We start from the raw sequence: 26,297 nt of genomic DNA, 5'->3' as shown, positions 1-26,297 counted from the left end.
ATTATTGAATTTCATTTCCATCCAAAAATGCACTTTCCTCTTTTGCTTCTGATTTCCTTATTATAATTTTCTAATATCCTTCCTAATTCCTACAGCCATCTCTCATTTCAAGCCCTATTCAAATGTAATCCCAATGAATTTCCTGAACATCCACAATTTCAGGATTTTCAGCTTGTGCTTTTGCAAAGCATTATTTTTCAAAATAATCAATGACCAAGCACAAGAAAAAACTAAAAAGTTCCTGCCCTGAAGTTCCTGCCAGGAAAGGCAACATGTACATAAATGTATATAAGATACATATTTATTATAAAATAGTTCATATATGATAGTTAATCTATGTCCATGTTTTATCCCCTTCTTAAGATTCTTAGTTCTATAAAGATGTTTCAAGTCTCTCACAAATACTTCCTATGGGTGATCTTTTTTTCCTCTTCTTATTCTGTTCAGTCAGAAATCTCACCTAGTTTAGAAACCTCATTTTGACTGTTCATATTTTCTAAGTTTTCTTTCCTGAAGGCCAGCTATAAGCCAGGTAGTCATTATTTACCTAATGATTACCAAACAGCCTTAGCAATTTAGGATCTCTGTTTCTGAAACTTTAATCTCCAGTTTCTCAAGTTGAAGGGCCGGGCAAAGAGGATGTACATCAAAGCTGGGTGGGGGTGGGTGGGTGGAGGGTTGAGATAGAAGGTTACTTGATCCAATTCCATCACAAGGCTAGACCTTTCATTTACAGCAACTCAAAGAAATAAGTGGGTCCATAAACCTTGTATCCAAAAAGCAGATTATGCCTTCGGTTAGATAAATTTGACAATATCCTTTCTATATAAAAGGGAAAACTGTGAAAGGTCACAGAGCAGTATGTTCAGAACAGAGGCTCTCAGTCTGAATTCCTGAGCTTTTTCTTTTCTGGGCCTCAGTTTCCTTATTTGCAAAAGAGGACATTAGGTGATGTTTAAAGTCATTTCCACTTCAAAAAAATTAAATAATCTTATGAAAAACTTCTTCCTTAATGCTCCTTTGAAGCTACAAAAATACCTAAGGAAAGATCTTTCTCCTTCGGCTGGGCCCTAATATTATAAAGTAAAAGTACAGCATGGAAAAGTATAGCATGGTCTAAATTGTATAGTTTGAAAATTCTGAATTTGAAAACAAAAGGGAAACCACCACAACTTACAGATATATAGAGTGAGGGGAGGATGGGAGAAGCAAGAGAAGGAGGTAGGGATGCTTAATATTTAACAAAATCACTGAGTTAGGGGAGAGCTTGATCTCTTAAGAGGAACAAAGGTTTTGCTGGATACCAATTGAAAATATATTGTGGAAAGCTACATAAAAATGTTAACCAATTAGATTTTTCTCTTTAAAATGCTGAGTTTATAAATCAATTTTAGAGATTAAGGATCAGTGGTTTTAAGAGTTTCAAACCCACATTTTGGTAGTGCAACCTATTACTTAGAGTTCAGAAAATCTATGTTTACTACATACAGATGATTTAGTTTCATAACACACATTTCTCATTTAAACATCTGTTGACTTATTTCTGGATCAAATACACACTGATTTAACCAATGGCGAAAGAGAACAGATGAATAAGAATAGACATGTTTTGTGGCACCAACATAGAGAACATTCCATTCTCATAACTGACAGGCTATTGAACATACATACCTTGATTTTCCAGTAAACTTCTTTTTAAAACTATTTCAATGCTAACATCTCTTTAACATTTAAAGGTAAGCAAGTTCCTTCACAGGTATAAGCATGGATAGACTATTTATCTTGGATGATTCTGATACATTTTTGCTCAGGGTATGTTATAGTAGAAAGAGCACTGGATTAGTAATCAAAAGATGTGGATTTTAGAACACACTCTACTATTCATTAGTTGTGTGACTGAGTATATATTACTTAGGATTCAGGAGGACTTCACTCATCTCCTCATTTGTAAAATAGAGATACTGGATTAAATGACTTTTAAGGTTCTTTCCAGCTCTAAAATTCTATGATTCGATAGAAGCAAGGAAATAATCTCTAGACATTTTCCATCTTAAGATTTTTATGAAGTGTAAAGAATTTTAGGCATGGTAACAATTCTTGCATTGTAGAGTTTCTATGAATAATGACCGCAAAGAAAATTCTGAGTTTGCACCACAATGATTCAAATTTGAAATACACTTCTGTTCCAATGGCAGATAGGTGAATATAATTTTTAAATGAAAAAGACAAGAAAACCTTACTTTCTGTAGGTATAGCAGCTCATCTAAACTTTTTTCACTTCTAGTGAACTATGCAAAAGCCTAGTAACTAAAACAACTCACTATACTTCTTACCAGTAGAAACATGTCCAAGAGTCTATAATCCTAAAGGATTAACCATCTTTTTTGGACCAACTAAGATTTCTTATTCTACAAGAGAAATATGAACATTAAAATAACTTAAAATATTTGAAAGACTGTCCTGTGAAAGAGGAAAAAGTTTGAGATGTCAGAGATGTCATATTTGTGCTCAAAAAAGGGGGAAATTCCTAATAATTAATGGAAATAGAATATGAAAATGGAATGGATTGAATTCTCTGGTACTTGAGATGTTCAAGCAGGACTGGATAATCATTTGCTACAGATGTTATCTAGAGAGATTCCTTTCCAAGTCCACAATTCTATAAAAAACATTTGAAAGTAGGGGTTCTGAGTAAACAAAATAAATGAGAAAAGACATATAAACTCTCAGGGCATTTTCCATTTCTAACATTTTTACAAAGTGTAAAGAATTTTACTTTTACTTTGCTTAGTATTACTTTCCTCAAAAGTTTTTCATTTTTTAAAACTTAAAAAATAAAATTTTACCAATCAGTAAAAATTAGCTTTTTCTTTCTCTTATCCTCACTTGGGATTGGTTTTACTTGACAAAGGCAGTCAGAAGGGATAGTAAATAGAACACAGGGACAAGAGTTCTGAGTTCAAATCTAGTTCTTAGACACTTACTAGCCATGTGAGTCTGGGCAAGTCTCTTAACCTGTTTAATCTCTCAATTGCAAAACGAAGAAACAAGTAACAACTCTCTTCTAGAGTTGTGAGGATTAAAGGAGATAATATTTGTAGAGCACTTAACATAGTGCCTGGCATATAGCAAGTATTTAATAAATACTTTTATAATAAGTATTATTCCTTAATTATACTTAGGTCATAATGATTTAAAAAACTGAGGGGAAGTGAGAAACTGAGGAGGAGAAAAGAAAACTAATAAGTAACAGAAAAATAAAATAATATGTGTTGATGAGGCATGAAATAGGGAGGTTTCCTGGGAGAAATAAAAGTATGACAGCTTTCAAAATAGAGTGCTGAATGTATCATGTACTTTGAAAAAAATCCAAATTTGTCTATAAATAGAAATTCTTCATTTCACAATTTTCTTTGTATAAGGATATGTTCATATTTCCTTGTTTTTTAATTTACAATAACAATTTTTTTATTTTAAAAAAGTTGCATGTGCATGATAATTGAAAATATGTTGTTTTACTAAAATGTAATGTTCTATTTTCATCTTCAATGGCCTCTTCTAATTACATGCCAAGTTACTGATCATGTACATTTTGCCAAATATAAATAAAAAACCATAAATTCTGCAAAATCAAGTATACAATATGTAAGGGCCCTTTAAATGGGCGGACACAGTGCATCGGGATTGAGGCCCAGAAGTAATTTCTGTGGATATTAGGACTGCCCTTGGGCGGGATCCTGGCCATATTGAAATAGTTTTGTAATGGGTGACTCTCTCGCTGATTGGCTGTGTGTGTGACCTCACAGGCCCTATATAAGCCCACTGCAGGCAGCAACCGCCCTCTTTAACCTCGTGCTGTTCACCCTGGCTCCCCAGCTGGGTGGCCAAGCCAAGATGGGTAGCCGAAAGAGGTAAGGATTTTGGTAGTGAACACGTGGGTCTTCTGACCAGGTGTTCACTCGGGAACCAACAAGTCAGGGCATCAGCTAGGGCATTATGTGAGTAGGTATAATAAAGGCTTTTAAGATTACACGTGGTTGTTCTTGAGTGCGCTACCGGTTATTAAGCTATAGATTCAAGAGATTGTGGCCAGAGACCTTAGAAGGCCTCAGAGGAGGCGAGCCGGGTAGAGCTCACACTGCAAAGGACAGTGGTCAAAGGTGCTCTGGTGGGTCTAGGACAGACTAGTAATTGTAACTGCCAGGAGAGCACGTTACAAATGGTGCCCAACGTGGTGGACGCATCAGGAATTATCAGGTTTTGAAAATATTTAATATTCAGAATTAAGATTCTGAAAGATCCGGTAGAAACGCCACTTAAGAGGGAAGACAGAGAAGCAATATGGACCCAGGTAAATCTGGGATCAGGCTCAAGGACACAGCTGAACATAATGCTTATTATATAAAGAGGTTAAAGAGCCAGATGGAAGATCTTTTAACAAAGATCACCACTGAAGAACAGCAGGAAGCTTGTAATCAAGCTCCACAAAGGCTATCCCCACACCCAGTAAATAGAGCTAGGAGAGGGAGCAACCTAGAGCTAATGCGATTGTATGACAGTAGAGAGTATAAAATGCCACAGCAAGAGTTGCTGGAATTGCAGGTTAAACTACAGATGGAGATAGAGAAAGAAGAAAAAGCTAGGTTACTACAGATAGAACAGGAAGAGTTCAAACCAGTGGCTGAAACTAAGGAAGGAAATAAACGAATCACATGGACTTCAGTTGTAGAAATTCTTCTTAGCGTTTTGTTGGTTTACCTTGTGCATTGTTGTTTTAAGGAATTTATTGATTACTATTCCATTGAGAAGAAGTTTAGTTCTTTTTATGTGCAAAGCTCAGGTTTGATTTTGAATCAGCCTTTGGGGGATTTTCCAATTCTTCTTCCCTCTGCCTCACCTTCTTGGGCCAAGGGAGAAGGGGGAGGAGGAAAAGGAAGGGCGATAATATCATCAGCACTGCCCATTAATCCATTTAAAACTCCTGTGTCTTCATTTCAAAGGACAGGAGTAGGCTTTATGCCCCAAGGCAAAAAGGAATTGTGGGGTATTGAGTATAATCAGAAAAGTTTTGAAAATACAATTCAGTTAATTTCTAAGAAACCTTACAGGGACAAGACCTTGCAGTTAGAGAGAGTGGAGTTTTATACTTGTAAAACTGCTAGGATCGTCTTTGGAGAGTTGAAACTCCTCTTTTCTTACCTCGTGGATTTTCCACTTCCACAGGTGAGCTTGATTTCCCAACCCCCTACGGGTACTTATAAAACAGTGTTTATGTCTAGAATGGGTTGGAAAATTGCTGTTTTAATCACTAGAATAAATAGACAGTGTGTGATCTTTGACCCAGGAGGAAAATATCAGATTTATTGATTCACACTCCTGGAGTACAATTCGGTATCAGAAACTCAAACTTTGAATTTTAGGCAAAAGAATTCAGGGATATAGCCGAGTGTTCTTTTTTCATAAAGTCATTACTGCACAGACTATCCCCAAGATCTTCTCTTCTAAACAAGAGAAGGGAATTTTGGGATATGTGATTGCTTACAATTTTTAAATTTTGATTTTACATTTTAAAACATTTTTTATTTTACATCTTCAAAGTATTTTGATTTTACATTTTAAAGTTATTTTGGTTTTATATTTTTAATCTATTTTGGTTTTACATTTTTAAATTCTTTGCCTTTTACCTTAGCAATGCACTTCGGGCATACACAGAAAGTGCAGCTAAGTGACAGACTGACTAACTTTTGTCTGACTTTTGATCTTTTTGACAACAACTTTGTTTCCACTGTGATGTGGAAAGGCCTGGATGGCATTTGGAAAGGCCCAAGTTGGGCCCCGGGGACATTCCTTTCTAGGTGCAGATCCAGCAGCAGAGTTCATCCCCACCAGAGACATTTGTAACCTGGGGATCCAAGAGAACGACCAGACAACAGTCCAGAGGGACCAGCCAGATGTCCGCAGCCCTTCAGACGCTGATGGCAGCGATGCCCCTCCTGACCGTGACCAGAGACAGCAGACACGGTTCCAGTGTTGCAGCTGAGATGGACAGTTTTGGGTGATACGCAATATAAAGACTGTAAATGGGCAATGGGCCTGCTTGCTTCTCCCGTGGCCACTTGCCATATGGTGGCCTGGGAAGAGGCTTTGCCCTGTGCTTTCTATTGAAGGACTATGCTTTTAAATTAGTGGGTGAAAAACCAACACACCCACCTGCCATTGTTATTGAGACAATGTTACTGGACATGACTTTGCTTATGTGCACCTGTGAAACTAGAATTGTTCTAGAATTGTGAAAAGTGCAATAGAGAATTGTGATAAGCTAGAATTGTTCTAGAATTGTGAAAAGTGCAATAGAGAATTGTGATAAGCTAGAATTGTTCTAGAATTGTGAAAAGTGCAATTGAGAATTGTGATAAACTAGAATTGTTCTAGGATTGTGACAAGTGCAATTGAGAATTGTGATAAGCTAGAATTGTTCTAGGATTGTGACAAGTGCAACAGAAAATTGTAAGAAACTAGAATTGGTCTAGAACTGTGATAAATGTAACTAGAATTGTGACAACCTACCTACTGATATTTGTTAACTAGAATTGTGATGTTTTACCTTGTTGACTTCCCACCTCAGTGTTGACATCCTACCTCATTGGCATCCAATCTCTTTGGCCTATTATCTCGAGTATGACTTTGATGAATGGGTTGAACACTTGGGCCACTGTTGAGCCTGGTTCTCATTGTCATACTTCTGTTTACTGATCTGCTGCTTTGTACCTCCTTGGGCATAACACTGTCATCTCATGGATCAAGTGAACTATAGCTGGTGCTAAAAGTTTAGCTTGGTGAGATGTGCGGTTCCCGCAAAACAAGAGAAAGGGAATTGTAAGGGCCCTTTAAATGGGCGGACACAGTGCATCGGGATTGAGGCCCAGAAGTAATTTCTGTGGATATTAGGACTGCCCTTGGGCGGGATCCTGGCCATATTGAAATAGTTTTGTAATGGGTGACTCTCTCGCTGATTGGCTGTGTGTGTGACCTCACAGGCCCTATATAAGCCCACTGCAGGCAGCAACCGCCCTCTTTAACCTCGTGCTGTTCACCCTGGCTCCCCAGCTGGGTGGCCAAGCCAAGATGGGTAGCCGAAAGAGGTAAGGATTTTGGTAGTGAACACGTGGGTCTTCTGACCAGGTGTTCACTCGGGAACCAACAAGTCAGGGCATCAGCTAGGGCATTATGTGAGTAGGTATAATAAAGGCTTTTAAGATTACACGTGGTTGTTCTTGAGTGCGCTACCGGTTATTAAGCTATAGATTCAAGAGATTGTGGCCAGAGACCTTAGAAGGCCTCAGAGGAGGCGAGCCGGGTAGAGCTCACACTGCAAAGGACAGTGGTCAAAGGTGCTCTGGTGGGTCTAGGACAGACTAGTAATTGTAACTGCCAGGAGAGCACGTTACACAATATACAGGTTATTTCCCTTCAACAGACTGAAACATTCCTCTCAGTTCCCATCACAAAAATTATCTTCAAATTTAATAAATTTTTGGTAAACTAAGACAGGATCTTATATTTAATAGCTTAAAAATAAGAAAGTAAAAAACTTACACAAGGAGTACTAAGAATTTGATATTATGAAAAAAATTCATAACATAAATGATCACAGGAAAAGAGTACTATATGTGGAAATATTCAAGAGCTAATATAACTTTAATAAGTTAAGCACATAAAAAGTATAAAGAAAAAGCTGTTTGCTTCTATGATTGGGTTAGTATCTCCCAATGTGTCTAGGGTCATTAGTGATATCAAAGGGTGTTGGTAAAATATATAAAGCAGTATTATTCTTGATAATAAAATAATTTTAAGTTAATACCTATTATATAACATGGCACATATATTTTGGAAGGGTTTCTGGGCAGGAACTACAAAATCAAAATAAATATAAAGCATTATCACAATTTCAAAAAGATTGATAATCATTAGTTTGGAACCTCTAAGTATCACTTTGTATAAAATATAGTAATTTACCAAGTGGCACCTTAGTAATAAACCCAAAAAAGTTAAGACAATTTAAAAACAACCTGATTTACTCTCAAAGAGAAGTTTTCATGCACTTTGGAAAATTAAGCCAAACGATTAAATAACACAATCCTTATGAATGGATCGGAATTAAAATGTATTATATATGATTTTTAAAAAAATTATCTTTTCTTCTTTAATGGGGTAACTGAAAAATTATGTTTTGTGTTGTATAGTATTGCAAATATTATGTTTCTGCATATTCCAGAGAAGGCAGCATGGTGCTCTGTACAATTCTCTCTTTTCTTGCATATGTTACCGTACCCCTTTTTTCCCCAGGGGATTCTCTATGTGTCTCTGCCACTATTTCTCCTTTTCCCCTCTTATTTTTTATTTTTCAGTGGAAAAAAAGCCCCCTAAATTGAGCTGAATAGCACTGCCAGGACATAAGACATTGCTAGGAATTTGAGGAACATAAGTAACTCTTTAATCTAAAATTCTTTCAATTAGAAGAACATCATAATTATAATTATAAACTTATTTTTAAAATATTTTTAAAAGCTTAAATTAGAGGCATTATACAAAGACAAAAAATATCACAAAAGTTTAGTTATTTCATTTTTACTGGAAAGCAACCATTTTCTGGCAGGTCACCTTTACCCTCTATCAAATATACCTCCAATCAACCCTCTATTTCTTTCTTTCTGAAAGGACTTTTCATGGTGACTGAAGTATAATTTAGAATCAGTCTCTAAAACTGGAAGTAACATTCATCTAAATATTCTTGCCAAGTTTAAAAATGTTTTAGGAGTTAAACTGAAACATGTTGAAAATGACTCATTGTGGACCAGAATATACACTGGAGGAAATAAGAGCTCATTTACAAGTGGGAGAAATATACTCACACTTCATCTGTGGTAATTCACTGGAATTCCCTTCCAGTAAACATCATATTTTAAAATAATCATGGAAAATATCTTACTTTTAACTGTAGTTTTATGAGTTGATTTAGGCAGCTGCCACTGCAAATATTATATATATATATATCTTTTTATAGGACATGGGTATAATTACCAAATTTAAATCAATGAAAAATTTCCCTATAAAGCAACAAATCAGACATCTCTAGAGAGGGCTGTTTGATCATTAGATATCTATAAATTGTTAAATAATGGATAAAGAATAAAATCATTTAGGGCCCGAAGCATCTAAGATATCAACTTGAAACATATTTATAGACACACAATGGTCTTTCTTTTGCACACAAAAAATTCTATTCATGAGAATGGCCAGTAATTTGAACATCATCCCTACCCCATACTCTCAGTACCTCTATATATTTGCATTGATCTATGTTTGCTCTCTCCTTGGTCCTTTCTATAATCAAATTTTACACATCTGCTATACTGAAAGCTGGGATAAGGAGCAGCCTATATCCATGCAAGAGAAAATAGTTAGATCATACCTCATATGGGCAAAATGAAGAACTTTAGCTTATTAGCTACATGATTGACTTAGGTACCAACTTAGAAAATTCTTGCATAAAAATTCTAGAGTTTTTTTTCATTAAAGGGCTTGACATTCAATACAATATCAATTTTAATAATCTTCTAAACATGACTTTTTTCAAAGAACTATGGAAGAAGGGACTGTTTTTAGTTTCCTATGCTTCTGTCCTTTGACTTTGAGGAATCTTATAAGAAGGAAGCCATAGCTACTGCTGCTACTACTGCTCAGGTCAGTATGAATGTAACAATGACCCTGTGCTGGGGACCTTCTGAATGTGGTCTATGGTTTGGGGAAAATTTACATTGATAATAAAGTTCAATTTACAATGATTGATAAAGTGTAAGCTAAGAAGAGAGATGATATATCTTCTGCTTTTCTCCCTCAGAAGGCATGAGGGAGGGAGAAAATATCTTCCATTTTTTTCTATTCATTCCTGCTAGGCTTTTGGGGCTAGGAGGAACAACTCTCTGGAGGTTTTTTTGTTTGTTTGTTACTATTGGTAAAAAGGGAAAATTAAGATTCATCCTTCAAAGAAAAGGGGTCACATGTATACAGCAAAATTAAGCAGAGAATAATAAAGCCACAAACCTGGATCACTGATACTATATATTCCAGAGGCACAATAGAAATATCTACGACCAAAAACCTAAATATAGCTTTTAGACCTTTTTGTAAATGAAATACAGAAAGGACCTGGGATGAACCACAATTGTTTAAAAAGACTTGACATTTATCTCTTCTGAAAGCTATCAAGAGCAATTAGAAAAAAAAAAACAAAACAACTTAACTGCTAGAGAGGACTGGGGAACTTGGAACCACTACAAGTACAGGAACTAGGAATAATTCAATTGAGTAATATGTGTTTGATAAGGTGGCATCACTATGGCAACACAGAAACCCATCACTCACTAATTAAACGTACAAATCTCAAAATCCTTTACTGTATTCTCTCCTTTAAAAACAGAAAAGAAAAAAAAAAAACTTATCTGATTACTAGAAGCTCAATATTAAACCAGTATCAGATAAATGGCAAATAAAGAGTAAAAGAATATTAAAAATTCAGAAACTACAGGTTTGTCCAAAATGACCCTAAGGCACAAAACTAAAACTTTTCTATGTCAAGTATTCAAACTGGCTCAATGAATGGCCTGGGAAAAATTACTTTTTTCTGACCCCCCAATAACCTTTCCTATAAATGAGGGTAAAATGTTATTTACAGGGAAGTTGTAAGAACTAGAAAGACAATGTAAAATAAGAAAGAAACAACATAAAATACTCTAAAATCACAAGAAAAAAGGTGCTTTTAAGAAAAAACTGCAGTATTCTCTCACCAGTTGTTATAACAATAACCAAGGACATACATAGTGGTTTAAGAGAAATAGAGAATTTGTTTTCAAAGATATGATTCAAGGTAATAATTAGTATGCTAATGTTGAAGCATATTTACTTACATTTTGATAGTAAAAGAAGCTAATATTGAGAATTTATCATGATACAACTCAATACACTGAAAATATATTTTTAATAATATACTCATGTATACATTTAATAATAATGTTTATTTACTGACTGAAAAGTTAAATTACTTGCCAGAACATCTTAAAGAGCCAGTACATGTTAAAAATAGTACTTGAAACCTATATCATCCTCATTATATAGGCTAGTTTCTATTCACTACTATCTCATGCTCTCTCTCATACCGTGCCTTTAAAGGCCCATAATAATAAATTATCCTCTTCTATTCATCTCTTTCATGAGATGGGATATTCTGATTAATCAGATATTCTGATCAATAAAAAAGGTAATCCATCTTTTCAAACTCAGAAAAGAACTGGAAAAGAGCAAAGGAAGAGAAGGTCAGGGCTTCCTCCTGGAAAAGGAACAAATAAGCAAGTATACTATTGACTATTCTAGACTTTATCTGGAGGCAAATTACCCAGTGAGGTCTGGATCTTGATTTTAAAAGGGGGCTCACAAGTTGAAAAATCAGTAAAGACAAAGTAGCAGACAAGAGAGCCTAATCTTGATTGTCATGGAGAATTATAAAGATTGGAACCAGAAGTGTGAGAATGTACACACCACTCTGCCTTTGTGGTGTAAGTGGACTGCTTTCAGTTTTATGGTTTCTCAAATACAGGCATACTCTGTGAAGCTGGAGAAAGTTCTGTTATATCTTGTGGTGCTTCAGGCTCATCTTAAATGCCAATTACATCTATATTATTAATGTGTCTATCATGTGTAAGAGTCTGTAAGAGAAAATGCTGGGGCAGCTAGGTGGCGCAGGGGATAAAACACTAGCCCTGGAGTCACTTCCTAGCTATGTGACCCTGGGCAAGTCACTTAACCCAAATGGTCTCAGGAAAAAAAAAAAATGCTGAGTAACAGACAAGTATAATGATAGAAGAATTAATCAAAGACACATTTCCATTCTCTTCTCCTAAAGCTTGAAAAATGAAGTGTTGAGATTGAGAATCTATGAAATCCTGTTTGAGGATGAAGAATGGCTGATTATTTGAAATCTGGATTTTCTTTTTTTAACTTTATATTTTCAGATCCAAGTTTCCTTCCTCTTTCCAACATTTACTTAGCAATGAGAAGGCAAGAAATGATAACTGTTGTATATGTGAAATCCTGCAAAACATTATTTCCTCATTAGCCATATTTGGATTTTAAGATTTCTTTAGCAAATATTAATCTGATTTTAGTACTAAATCAGAAATAATATTCTGAAACAAACATAGACTAAGAAGATTTACTTTATTTATTTATTTATTTATTTTAATTATAACTTTTTTTGATAGTACATATGCATGGGTAATTTTTTACAACACTATCACTTGCACTCACTTTTGTCCTGACTTTTCCCTTCCCTCTCTCCACCTCCTCCCCTAGATGGCAAGCAGTCTTATATATGTTATATGTTATAGTATATCCTAGATACAGTATATGTGTGCAGAATAGAACAATCCTCTTGTTACACAGGGAGAATTGGATTTAGAAGGCAAAAATAACCTGGGAAGAAAAATAAAAGTGCAAACAGTTAACACTAATTTCCCAGTGTTCCTTTTCTGAGTGTGGCTGATTCTGTCCATCTTGATCAACTGGAACTGAATTAAATCTTAAGAAGATTTACTTTAAAAAAAATAATGGAAGTATCTAATTTTTACGTTAAAGGGCAGAAAAAAGGGAAGAATTAACTATCTGGTATATGTAATGTTTGGGCTAGCTTTCTGGAAGAGCTAGGGATCAGCCCGAGTGCTTGGTCTTAGTGTAGGAGGCAAGAGAGCCACCAGGATGGTCAGAGATAGAATGTCTCATTTTCAGTCCTTCTCTGCCCTTATATACCTTAGTACAATTATATCATTACAGCATACTGAATGTATGAACTAGAGAACCATTATATCACCGTACTAAGTATATATGTGAACTAGAGAACCATCATATCATCAATTCCACTGAGTTAACATCTTGTTCAAGTATACTTCTCCAGAGTTCCGTCTCCACAGGTATAGTATTCATTCATACATTTCAAAAGGAGACATTTGTTTGATTTCTTTATTAAGGAATATCTATAGTTTTTTTTAATGAGACTATTAATATTAAACATGCTTTATTATATCACAAAACCTTTTGTAATACCTCAAGTCTCAAAATTTATCTTGAAAAATTATGTGGTGAACATTTCCAATCCCTCTGTTTTTGTCCACTTACATTTTTTATTTCCTTCTCAGGTTAATTTTACCTTATTTCAAAGTCCGATTCTTCTTGTACAGCAAAATAAATGTATGGATATGTATACATATATTATATTTAACATATACTTTAACTTATTTAACATGTATTGGTCAATCTGCTATCTGGGGAAGGGGGTGGAGGGAAAGAGGGGAAAAGTTGGAACAGAAGGTTTTGCAAGGATCAATGCTGAAAAATTACCCTTGCATATATCTTGTAAATAAAAAGCTATAATAATTAAAAAAAAAAAAAAGAAAGAAAGAAAAAGAAAAATTATATGGGGGAAGGCAAAAATTTGGAGCTAAAAATTTCAAAAAAATTCAGTGTTAAAATTGTCTTTACATGTAATTGGGAAAATATTTTTTAAAAAGGAAAACTTATGTGATGTTATTAAAAATTTATTTCAAGCTTATTTAATATGTGATATTTATTTTAAGGTGGAAAGCAAACTTATGTATAGTTTTAAGTATGGCTCTAATATAAAATGTAATTAGATAAAAGTGTTAAGTTCTAGTACTTCATGAATCAATAAGTTTAATTTCATAAACAATGTTTAAGGAATGATGGTTATCTTCATTTTTATCATGAAAATTCCTTTAAAAGACACACTCTTTTGTTCAGATGAAATAAAAGCGAAAATCATTTTCCCTTTTAACAAAGTGTAAAAGTTTGAAAAACTGATGAACATTAATAGCAATCTTCAAGCCACTTACTGTTCTAAGAGTTGTTCATGTTTTTCTAAAGCATCTTTTTCAGCCATAAATGCTCTTTCTTTTTCAGCCAGGGCATTATCCCTTGCTTCTCTCAGATTCCTAGAGCAAAACAAACAAGCAAAAAAACCCAAAAAACTTTTAGTAATGACTCCAATAGCATCTATTTAATACGTCAAAACAAAGTATATAACTAAATAAAAATTTTAAAACCTTAGTATACTAATTGGAACTCAGTCCCAGTGTTGTAATGCATCTTGATAAATTTTTAAAGAGAACCCACTGTGTTTTATATTTGATTTAAATATTTTTTATTTACCTGGTAAACCTTAAGATGCAATACACATGTGAATTATTATCGTTATCATGTTCAAGACAGAAATAGGATGCTAATTCTAAGTACTAATTATTAAGAGTACTATATGATGGAAAGCAAGCTGAATTTGAGGTACATGGGTGTATACTTTCAACTCAGAGAATGATCACTCCATAATAGAGTATAAAAAGAGCAAGACCTAACCCTGATACTACATGTAAAACCAAGAACTGAGATTAGAAAGAATAATAAATAGAATTCACTCAACACCAAGGATAATCCATAAGAAAAAGTGGTACCATAACAAATTTGAGCAGACTTTTGAAAAGAAAATGAGATTTGGTCACAAGGACTTCAAGAATATTTGGAAGAAATAAAGCAAGTGCTCATAAATGAAATTAAAGTTTTGGAGAAAAAACTTATAAGAATTATTAGTGTTGAAGAGAAGGTAGTAAATCTTACCTAAGAAACAGATTATAAAAGTCAAAAAGAATCAAACAATGCAATAATTATATGAATTATAACATCAAGAAATAAAACACATCAAGAGATGGAAAAATGGAAGAAAATGTGTTATCTACTATCAAAAATTACTATCCTAGGAAAAAAGTCAAGGAGAGATAATATAAGCACTTGAAAATTATGTACAAAGAGAAGACTTGGATATGAGGAAAGGGTATCTATCTCCAAAATATTCACAAACAAAAATTGCCCATATTTACTAGAACCAGAAGATAAGTTAATTAAAAAAAAAAAAAAAAAAAAAAAAAGAATCCAAAGGGTCACTTACTGGAAGCCTAAAATTAATTGTTTTACTACTGTCATAATTAAAATTCAGTGAAAAAAAATCAAATAAAAATACAAGTGGTCAGGAAGAACTCAAATATTGAGGGACCATAGTCAAGATAATAATCAGTGTCACACAAGATCTGGTAGCTGTAGGTATAAAGAAGAAGAGATTGTGAAATGCAATATTCCAAAAAGAAAAAGAAAAAAAACTAATAAAAAAAAGCTTAACACAGTAAAACTGAATTTAAATGTAAAGGGGAAAAATAATCTTTAACAGAAAAGAGGACTTTTCAAGTATTTCCAATGAAAAGGCCAGAACTTAATAGGTGTTTTCAAATAAAAACACAAAATGTGAAGAGAAACATAAAAAATAACTATATTTGAGAACTTATAAGGAGCTTCAGGATTACACGAGGAGAAGGAATAAATGCTTCTTCAAAACTTTAGTATCTTTAAGGATCATAGAAGGAGTTAAATAAGACAAACAAGTAGTCTGGGAAAGACATTTGGCTAGGTTTTGTTTCGATGTGCTTAGGAGAAGAAAGAAAAGGAACCAAAAGAAGGATTGAGATTGAAGAAGAAAACTGGAAAGAGTTGCAGGAAGGAATAGACACTTAACCTGAACTTTAAAAGGAAGAAAGAAATTCAGGACTATTATGTTATAAACTTTTTCAAGGCCCAAACCCTAGTTCTTTCACTCACTTACTCACTGACATGTGGAATAGACTCAAATCCTTCCATAATATTGTTTAATCTCCACTCTACACCCTCCAACTTATTAATGTCCTTTATAAAATGTGGTATCTGGAACTCAGCACAATACTTCAAATACAGTTTGACCTTAACAGGATACAGCAGGACTATAATAAAATTATGAAATTAGAAACTTACATATGGAAGTCCAACACCCTCACTTTAAAGATAAACTCAAGTTTTAGTAATTTATCTCTTTTTCATTTTATTTTTTTTTTTGTTCTCTTCTTTCACTTGGGATATTTCATCTATTTTCATGGTTTAAATAATTACCTTAGTATTCCAATTCAAGGCCTGCCTAATCTTTTTCTTGAGGTCCCTTTCCCTACCTCCAAATTCCTGCAAGAAATCTTCAACTAGTTTTCCTGTCAACACCTTAATTCAAAATATCAAAACCAAACTTATTTTTCTTCATAAGTTTCCTTCATGTTCCTAAGCTCAAAATATTTGTCTCCTTGGACTCTATCTTCTCCCTAAGCAATTGATTGATAATAGGCAAATCCTATTGATTCCATCTCAGCAATCATTTATGTACCCATATTCTAATTGTATTTCCACAATCAACATTCTTGCTCAAGCTCTCTCATCAACGCTTTTTTTTTTTTTTTTGGCTGAGGCAATTGGGGTTAAGTGACTTGCCCAGGATCACACTGAAACCAGCAGGTCCTCCTGACTTCACGGCTGGTGCTCTATACATGTGCTATCTAGCTGCCCTGGCTCTTATTAACAAATGTAGGAATGTCAAATGTGATTTTATTTGCTAATTTCTTCTCTATTTCATCCTTCATAATAGCTCTGACAAAATTATTTCCCTAATATACTATCTTGAATTCCACCCCTGCCATGGTTTAAAAAAATCTTTCCCAAAGTCAAAGGAATTAAATATATACAACTTAGCATGGACTGTAACATTACCACCTACCCTCCTCTAAATCTGCTTCTAACCTAGCTTTCCAATCTTATTTTTCATCTGTAGTGGGGCAGAATGCATGTGCAATTTAGGGCAGCTTAAATTAATCCCCACACTCACATCAGCTGGATTACTGTGAGCCAATATATTATGGAGAAGACTTGGGGCAATTTGAATTAATGTGTTATCTGTGAGTATTTTGGTAAAGGAGTAAAGAGGAACTCCTAATATGCCATGGAATTTCCTTATGGACTCCTTTTATCTCGTTGTAGAATTATTTTACCTGAAGATTGTTGAATAGACTTTTATTAAAGAAATTGCACTATGTTAACCCTCAAACTTTGAGCGGCCATTGTGCCAGATGTAAAACAAGGAGATTGGAATATTACTTTACTATTTTCCTTAATGCATAGGCTCTATCCTCCAGACAAGTTTTGCCTACTTTGGTGCATTTGCCCATGTACGTGGAATAAACTACTCCTCCCTCATGCCTTTCCTTCATTCCTTTCAAATTTTCATCTATAGTAGTCATATAAATATCTATTTTCCTTTAAAGGTGAGCTCACCAACATCATCCATGTTCAAAGTCCTCCTGTTGACTGATGAAGTCTCTTTTGCCACTTCTTACATATGTGTATTGTTGGATAATATTCTATAGACTATTTAGAATCCCCCAGTTATCTTTTTCCATTGACCTTTGGGTTACTGTCACTTTTGATTCTTGAGATGATTCCACAATTCATAGCTACATGCTGTTACTTGTTAAAAAGGACAGGTCAAATTGCCCGAGAGCTGTGGATCATAACATCTGAAGGGTTTGTAAGGCAGCCTTTGCTGACACAAGTGTTTCCAACTAGGAACGAGATTAACTGAGGCAGAGAGAAGAGGAGAGAGAGGTCAATGGCTTCTCAGTCACAGAAGTCAGAGAACAGCAACTTCCTCTCAAGTCTCCTTGTATTGTCCTCTCACTGTTAGATAGCTCAGGTGTATTCCAACAGTTAAATAACACTTCTATGTATGTATGTTTTAGCAAGCATATTTCTCAAAACATGATGATGTAGGTAGTAATAAATAATAGATCAAAATAATGTAGGCAATAATAATAAATAATGAGGGCAACACAAATATTATGCTTTTACTTTAGGAATGCAATCAAGACTTTGAGAGATGAAGTATCTTTTCCATAGTCATATACACAAATGAAATAGAATATTAGAGCTAGGATTTAACTGAAAATCTTGTTCTTTTAATGATATGTGCTCCATCTTGCCTTTAATATAGCATTAATGAGAACATTTTTATTTATTGGAAGTGAAGCAGATCTTTGATTTCATTAGTATGGGGAATTCCCAGTGAAGCTCTATTGAAGTTGTTTGGCAATTGTTGATGTTCATCCTTTGTTCATGAAAAGGATCAATGATATCATGAAGATGATGTCTTAACTCGCTAGTGAACTAGGATGTGAATGGGGCAGAGCTGCACAAAGTCATCAGTTTCACTCTCTCCTCCACGATCAATGAAGTCCAATGGCAAAATGACAAGTCAAGATGAACTTTTAAAGGGATCTTGCCTTTTCTAAATTAAGATATTTCTCAGTTCACAGTTTGTCTGAGGTTACTTCTCTATAATCTAGTCTTAGAGAGTTGTCTTAGGGCATTGACCACATGACCAATATGGGTCATTAGAGAAGTAAAGGAGCAGAAGGTTATCTATAATTAGAAAAAAATCACTGTTATTATTTTGCTTAAGTTAAGCAATTTAAACAATCAGTCAGAAAGAAATTATTAAACACTTAGTATATGATAAGTACTATGTTAACTCCTTTGATACAGATAAACTTATAATTGCTAAGATATTTTTTTTTTATTCCTACAGAATTTCAGAGTTGAAAGGAATCTTTCAGGTACATAGCAGTAAGGTATTCTACCATTCTACGTGTATAATTTCTATCTTTTTCAACATAATTTTTGTTTTTTATTTTTGTACAAAAGAAGGCTCAATAGGAAGAGAATTAAGAAATATATCTATTATATAAAAAATACAGTACATAAATAAGACTTTTTTAAAGGGGGGAAGGCAGGGAGGAAAGGCAAGCTCTGAAAAAATCGTACAAAGCAGCAAAGAGTATGAGACAAGTAGACAAGTAATAGACTGTTTGCCTGTCTCTTCAGCACAAACCTAGCTATGGTCTGAGGCCCAGGATAAGCAGAATGTTGGTCTCTCTCCGTGATATTTTTTTTTAAACACAAGAATTCATGAAGACTATTTGCTTTGGCAAGAAGAGATCACAGTTTCCATTGGTAGAAGGAATACTACACCAGTGAAACCACAGATCCTTTAAGAACTAAAGTAAATACCCATTAAACTATTCTCTACACAAGAAGTATATTTTTAGTGGATAATTTAAAATGTCATTACCTGAATTATAAAGCTGATTATAATGATTTCTTACTAAAACTGACCAATTATATTTTGCATATTAATGGCATCTTAAAAGAAAACCCCACTAAACATTTTTGTATTATTCCATTCTAGGTGATCTAGATATGTTCAGTCAACAAATTAATTTCTAAAAGTATTCTTCTAATTTTTATGTCTTAAGAAGGGACACCATAATCCACAAACATTTATTTAATATAAAAGTACCTCCAACAGGTTAACTGTCATGGAGTGACTACAATACTAAATACAGTCAATCACAGGGCTTGTTTATCACCTTGAGCCAAATACTATTCTCTGCTTCACATAAGAACTTTAAAAAAAAATCATTATCTAAAACAAAACAAAAAAAAAAATTACTACTAGCCAAAATAAATTTAGGCAAGATAAGCTGCAAAAAGAGAAAAAATAGTCGTACCCAAACCAAAACATAAAACCAATTGCCTAGATACAGTAAACAAGTAAAACAGCAAAGAAGAGACCAAGACCCCTTAAGAATTAAGGAAAGAAACCTGTAATGACAGGTTTTAGAAGAAATAATAGACAATGTGGCCATATATTAACTTGCCATTATATTGATAGAAAAAAAACTACATAAAAAAACCAAATCAGTATTTCATATAAAGGGGTATAGTGTTCATATATAGCAGAATGTTTCAAAGAGATCCATATAATCTTGTTAAAGACAACCATTCCCTCCCTCTTTCCCCAATAATTTATAAACTGTCAAACAAAAGTTGAGTCAACATTTTAAAATATATGGAAGATAATGAATTGCTCTTCAGATATTGGAAAAAAGAAGAGCTTGGGGAGAAATCTCCACACAAAGTTAAAAGTAATGAAATTATCACTACTAGTATTTTTTTAAATTTTATTTTATAATTATAACTTTTTTTTTTTGACAGTACATATGCAGGGGTAATTTTTTACAACATTATCCCTTGCACTTACTTCTGTTCAGATTTTTTCCCTTCCTCCCCCAACCCCCTCCCCCACATGGCAGGCAGTCTTATACATGTTAAATATATTATAATATATTCTAGATACAATATATGTGTGTAGAACCGAATTTCTTGTTGCACAGGAAGAATTGGATTCAAAAGGTAAAAATAACATTTTACACTCATTTCCCTGTGTTCCTTTTCTGGATGTAGCTGATTCTGTCCATCATTGAGCAATTGAAATTGGATTAGCTCTTCACTATGATGAAGATATCCAATTCCATCAGAATACATCCTCATACAGTATCATTGTTGAAGTGTATAATGGTTCTTAGCCAATACCAAATGGTTTTGGTGACTGTTGCTTTATAATACAGTTCTACATCAGGTACAGCTAGACCACCTTCACTTAATTTTTTTTTCCATTACTTCCCTTGAAATTCTCGACCTTTTGTTGTTCCATATGAATTCTGTTGTCATTTTTTCTAGGTTATTAAAATAGTTCTTGGAAGTCTGATTGGTATAGCACTAAATAAATAGATTAGTTTAGGGAGTATTGTCATCTTAATTATATTCGCTCAGCCTGAATGTCTTTCCAATTATTTAAATCTGACTTTATTTTTGTGGCAAGTGTTTTGTAATTTTGCTCATATAATTCCTGACTCTCCTTTGGTAGATATATTCCCAAATACTTTATACTATTGACCGTTATTTTGAATGGAATTTCTCTTTGTATCTCTTGCTGTTGGATTGTGTTGGTAATGTATAAAAATGCTGAGGATTTATGTGGATATATTTTGTATCGTGCAACTTTGCTAAAATTCTGAATTATTTCTAATAGCTTTTTAGCAGAGTTTTTGGGGTTCTCTAAGTATACCATCATGTCATCTGTGAAGAGTGACAATTTGATTTCCTCATTTCCTACTCTAATTCCTTGAATCTCTTTCTCGGCTCTTATTGCCGAGGCTAGTGTTTCTAGTACTATATTGAATAGTAATGGTGATAGTGGGCAACCTTGTTTCACTCCTGATCTTACAGAGAAAGGTTCTAGTTTATCGCCATTACATATGATGTTTACTGAAGGTTTTAAATATATGCTCCTTATTATTTTAAGGAATAGTCCATTTATTTCTATACTCTCAAGTATTTTTAGTAGTAATGGATGTTGGATTTTATCAAATGCTTTTTCTGCATCTATTGAGATGATCATATGGTTTTTATTAATTTGATTATTAATATGATCAATTATACTAATAGTTTTCCTAATATTAAACCAGCCCTGCATTCCTGGTATAAATCCCACTTGGTCATAGTGTATTATCCTGGGGATGATTTTCTGAAGTCTATTTGCTAATATCTTATTTAAGATTTTAGCATCAATATTCATTAAGGAAATTGGTCTATAGTTTTCTTTCTCAGTTTTCAATCTACCTGGTTTAGGTATCAGTACCATGTCTGTGTCATAAAAGGAATTTGGTAGGACTCCTTCAATCCCTATTTTTTCAAATAGTTTACATAGCATTGGAGTTAGTTGTTCTTTAAATGTTTGGTAGAATTCACATGTAAATCCATCTGGTCTTGGGGACTTTTTCTTAGGAAGGTGGTTAATAGTTTGTTCTATTTCTTTTTCTGAGATGGAACTGTTTACACTACTTACTTCTTCCTCTGTTAATCTGGGCAAGCTATATTTTTGAAGATATTCTTCCATTTCATTTAAGTTATCGAATTGATTGGCATAAAGCTGAGCAAAGTAGCTCCTAACTATTGGTCTAATTTCCTCTTCATTAGTGGTGAGTTCTCCCTTTTCATTTTCAAGACTAACATTTTGCTTTTTCTCTTTCCTTTTTTTAATCAGGTTTACTAAGGGTTTGTCTATTTTGTTGGTTTTTTCATAGAACCAACTCTTAGTTTTATTAATTAATTCAATAGTTTTTTTACTTTCAATTTTATTAATCTCACCTTTTATTTTTTGAATTTCAAGTTTTGTGTTTGCCTGGGGGTTTTTAATTTGTTCCTTTTCTAGCAATTTTAGTTGTAAGCCCAATTCGTTGGCCCTCTCTTTCTCTATTTTATGCAAGTAGGCCTGTAGAGATATAAAACTGCCCCTTATTACTGCTTTGGCTGTATCCCACACATTTTGGTATGATGTCTCATTGTTGTCATTTTCTTGGGTGAAATTATTAATTATGTCTATGATTTGCTGTTTCATCCAATCATTCTTTAGTATAAGATTATTTAGTTTCCAATTATTTTTTGGTCTATTTTCCCCTGGCTTTTTATTAAATGTAATTTTGATTGCATTGTGGTCTGAAAAGGATGCATTTACGATTTCTGCCTTACTGCATTTGATTTTGAGGTTTTTATGCCCTAGTATATGATCTATTTTTGTATAGGTTCCATGAACTGCTGAGAAGAAAGTATACTCCTTTCTGTCTCCATTTAGCTTTCGCCAAAGATCTATCATATCATACTTTACTAGTATTCTATTTACCTCTTTGACTTCTTTCTTATTTATTTTGTGGTTTGATTTATCTAATTCTGAGAGTGCAAGGTTGAGATCTCCCACTATTATAGTTTTGCTATCGATTTCCTCTTGCAGCTCTCTTAATTTCTCTTCTAAGAATTTAAATGCTGCACCACTTGGTGCATATATGTTTAATATTGATACTGCTTCATTATTGATGCTGCCCTTTAGCAGGATATAATGTCCTTCCTTATCTCTTTTAATTAGATCAATTTTTGTTTTTGCTTGATCTGAGATGAGGATGGCTACTCCTGCTTTTGTGGTTTTGCCTGAAGCATAATAGATTCTGTTCCACCCTTTTACTTTTAGTTTTAATGTATCACCCTGTTTCAGGTGTGTTTCCTGTACACAACATATAGTAAGATTCTGACTTTTAATCCAATCTACTAACTGCTTCCTCTTTATGAGGCACTTTGCCCCATTCACATTTATGGTTAGAAGGACTAATTCTATATTACTTGCCATCCTATTAACCCCTGCTTATGCTTTTCCCCTTTCCTTCCCTCTTACCCCCTACCCAGTATTAAACTAGTGAACACCACTTGCTTTTCACAGTCCTCCCTTTTTAGTATCCCTCCCCCAACTTAAAGTTCCTCCCCTTATTTTACCCCTTTTCCTCACAATTTCTGTATTCCCTTCCCCTTAGCTTACTCCTTCCCTTTCACTTTTCAATGATGTGGAAGAAGTTTCACCATAAAACAAATGTCTATTGATACACACTATGTTCATCTCCCTCCTTTCTTTCTCTCAGATATAATAGGTTACCTTTGCCTCTTCATGAGATGTAGTACCACCACTTTACACTTTTTTTATGATATAATTTCCTTTCCACCTCTAGTTTCTAAGACAAATTGTACATATGATCTTTACATATTTTTTTTTGGCAGAAGTATAGTTCTCAAGATTTCTTTTTGCCTTTTTAGAAATCTCTTGAGTTCTGTATTTGAAGATCAAACATTTTATGTAGGTCTGGTTTTTTCATCAAGAATAGATGGAATTCATTTATTTCGTTAAATGTCCATCTTCTTCCCTGGAAAATGATGCTCATTCTTGCTGGGTAAGTTATTCTTGGCTGCATACCAAGTTCCTTAGCTTTTCGGAATATCATGTTCCAGGCCCTTCGTTTTTTTAATGTAGACACTGCTAGATCCTGGGTTATCCTTATTGTGGCTCCTCCATATCTGAATTGATTTTTTCTAGCAGCTTCCAATATCTTTTCCTTTGTCTGATGGTTCTTGAACTTGGCCACTATATTTCTTGGCGTTTTGATTTTAGGGTCCCTTTCAGTAGGTGATCGATGAATTTTTTCAATGTCTATTTTACCCTCTGTTTCCAAAACGTCTGGGCAGTTCTCTTTAATAATTTCCTTGAAAATAGTGTCCAAGCTCTTTTTTTCCTCACATTTTTCATGGAGTCTGATTATTCTCAAATTGTCTCTCCTGGATCTGTTTTCCAGGTCTGTTGTCTTTCTAATAAGGTACTTAACATACTTTTCAATTGTTTCCTTTCTCTGGTTTTGCTTGACAACCTTTTGGTTTCTCCTTGAGTCATTCATTTCTACTTGTTCGAGTCTAACTTTTAATGATGTATTTTCTTCACTCACTTTTTTTATATCTTTTTGTAATTGTCCAATTGTGTTTTTAAGTGAGTTTTTTTCTTCTATGGAATTTTTTTCCATTTTATCCATTTTATTTTTTAGAGAGCTGTTTTCTTTTTCCAGCTCATTAATCCTGTTTTCCTTGGAGTTACCTTTTCCAGCTCACTAATCCTGTTTTCCTTGGAATTGTTTATCTTTTCCAATTCACTAATCCTGTTTTCCTTGGAGTTGTTTGCCTTTTCTAATTCACTAATTTTATTTCTCAATGATTTGATCTCTTTATCCACTCTGGATGACTTCTCCAGGCTCTCTTTCCAAGCTTCCCTTTCCTTTTCCAATTTCTCTTCTAGCTCTCTTGTGAGAACCTTTTTGATTTCCTCTATGAGATTCTTTTGTATTGAGGAGCAGCTCATATCCCCCTTAGGGGATTCCTCTGGGGACAGTCTGTTTTTAGTCTCCTCAGTATTTGAAGTCTGCTCTCTCTCCATACAGAAGCTGTCAATGGTTAGAGCCCTTCTGAATAGGTCTGTTTTGGGGGGGATGGGGCTGGATGGTGTTAATGGGCTTCCTCTACAGACTGGGGGTAGGGCAGCAGAGAGCCACTAACAGGAAAGTGATGGCTGGGCCGAGTCTGCACTCTGAGGCTCTGAGAACACACTGAGTCAGTCCAGGTGAGAGTTGGGGGTGGCCGGTTCCGAGAGACTCTAGCTTTCCGGGGTTTTAATCTTCACCTCCAGTGTTTACACCCTCTCTGCTGCTCCAGGCTTGCTGCCAAGATGGAACATCCACACTGGGGTAAAAGCCTTTTCACCAAAATGGCAGAGATCATACCTCTCCCCCCACCTGTCTGAGCTGTGTGAGCTGTCTGTCTCACTCTGGCTGCCTGCCCTCAGTCTGCGCCCAATCTGTTCGACCCTCCCCCGAGCAAATATAGACCTTCTCTGGCGAATTTCTCTTCTCTTGGTGATTATTTGTGGATTTCTTTTCTGGTCAAGCATTAACTCTGAGGCTTGTCATGAAGTAAGTCTTGAGAGAAAGTGCGGAGCTCAAGCAGCTGTCTGCCTCCACGCCGCCATCTTGGCCGGAAGTCCATCACTACTAGTATTTGACCAGCCAGTTGAATTTTCTCTTTGAAGGCAAGGGAAAAATTTCAAGACCTAGAGGGTCTGAAACAACTTGTCAACAAAATCCTACAGATGCAAAGATCTAATTAACAAGATTCATTTGAGATCTGAAAGCTTATGAAAGTGACTTAAAGAGATGAGTATATTTGAAGGTTAACAAAAGGTATAGGATAAAGACATAAAAAAGAATTAATAGGAAAATTTAGATAACATGTCAGAACTACAGGGATATGTACAGAATATTGTCAAGGGCTTGAAATTAAAACTATAATGATATACTATGGATAAGGGAAAGAAAAGACAACTTTAAAAAAACAAAAAATTATATCAGTTCTAAAAGGGGATTTGAAGTTTATTTAGTTTACAGTAAAATGAATAAACAGTAAGAAGTAAATTACAGACAAGTTAAAATATTATGATGTTAAAATTGTGAAAAAGTTCCTTTTGATAATCTTTTCAAAAAGAACTTAATTCAGAATAATTGAACAAATATATATTCAAGTATCTACAAATTTAAAATGAAGACTTAATTACACTTTTTTGATGAAAATCTATAAGAAAATAAATTACAAATGACAATGCATTTCTACTTCTAGGAATCCTAAAATGAGTTCTATATTACTGACAAAAGAAATCAAGTGTCAAATGTGAGACTTAGAATGGGAGTTTTTCAAAATTCCCATTGATAGGAAGAAATCAGAGTGGCAATGAAAATAACCCATTAAGGAGACACCAAGAATCAATCAAGCAAAACCAAAAAAACGAAACAATGGAAAAAAATGTCAAATACCTTCTTGGGAAAACAACAGACCTGGAATATAGATCCAGGAGAGACAATATGAGAATTATTGGACTCCCTGAAAAATATGATGAAAAAAAAGAGCCTGACCTCTATTTTCCAGAAATTATCAAAGAGAACTGCCCAGAAGTTATAGAAACCGAGGGA

The 26,297-nt window shown here is 34.2% G+C and overlaps 1 protein-coding gene across 9 annotated transcripts in view; it reads right to left on the bottom strand.

The window, feature by feature from the left end:
* The window catches only part of PIBF1 (progesterone immunomodulatory binding factor 1), a 266,914-nt gene that overhangs the window by 184,944 nt on the left and 55,673 nt on the right, over window positions 1-26,297 (bottom strand). For all 9 annotated transcript variants that reach the window (XR_012487776.1, XM_074299240.1, XM_074299239.1 and 6 more), the window contains one exon: window positions 13,962-14,060. Coding sequence is in view for 8 of the 9 variants with exons in the window: in XM_074299240.1 (XP_074155341.1) it covers window positions 13,962-14,060 (99 nt within the window). In the remaining variant the exon portion in view is untranslated. The remainder of the gene's footprint in view (window positions 1-13,961; window positions 14,061-26,297) is intronic.

Source organism: Sminthopsis crassicaudata, chromosome 3 (genome assembly GCF_048593235.1).
Source record: "Sminthopsis crassicaudata isolate SCR6 chromosome 3, ASM4859323v1, whole genome shotgun sequence".
NCBI lineage: Eukaryota > Metazoa > Chordata > Mammalia > Dasyuromorphia > Dasyuridae > Sminthopsis > Sminthopsis crassicaudata.
Note: the sequence above shows the minus strand (reverse complement) of the source record. Positions and strands in the feature narration are given on the sequence as shown.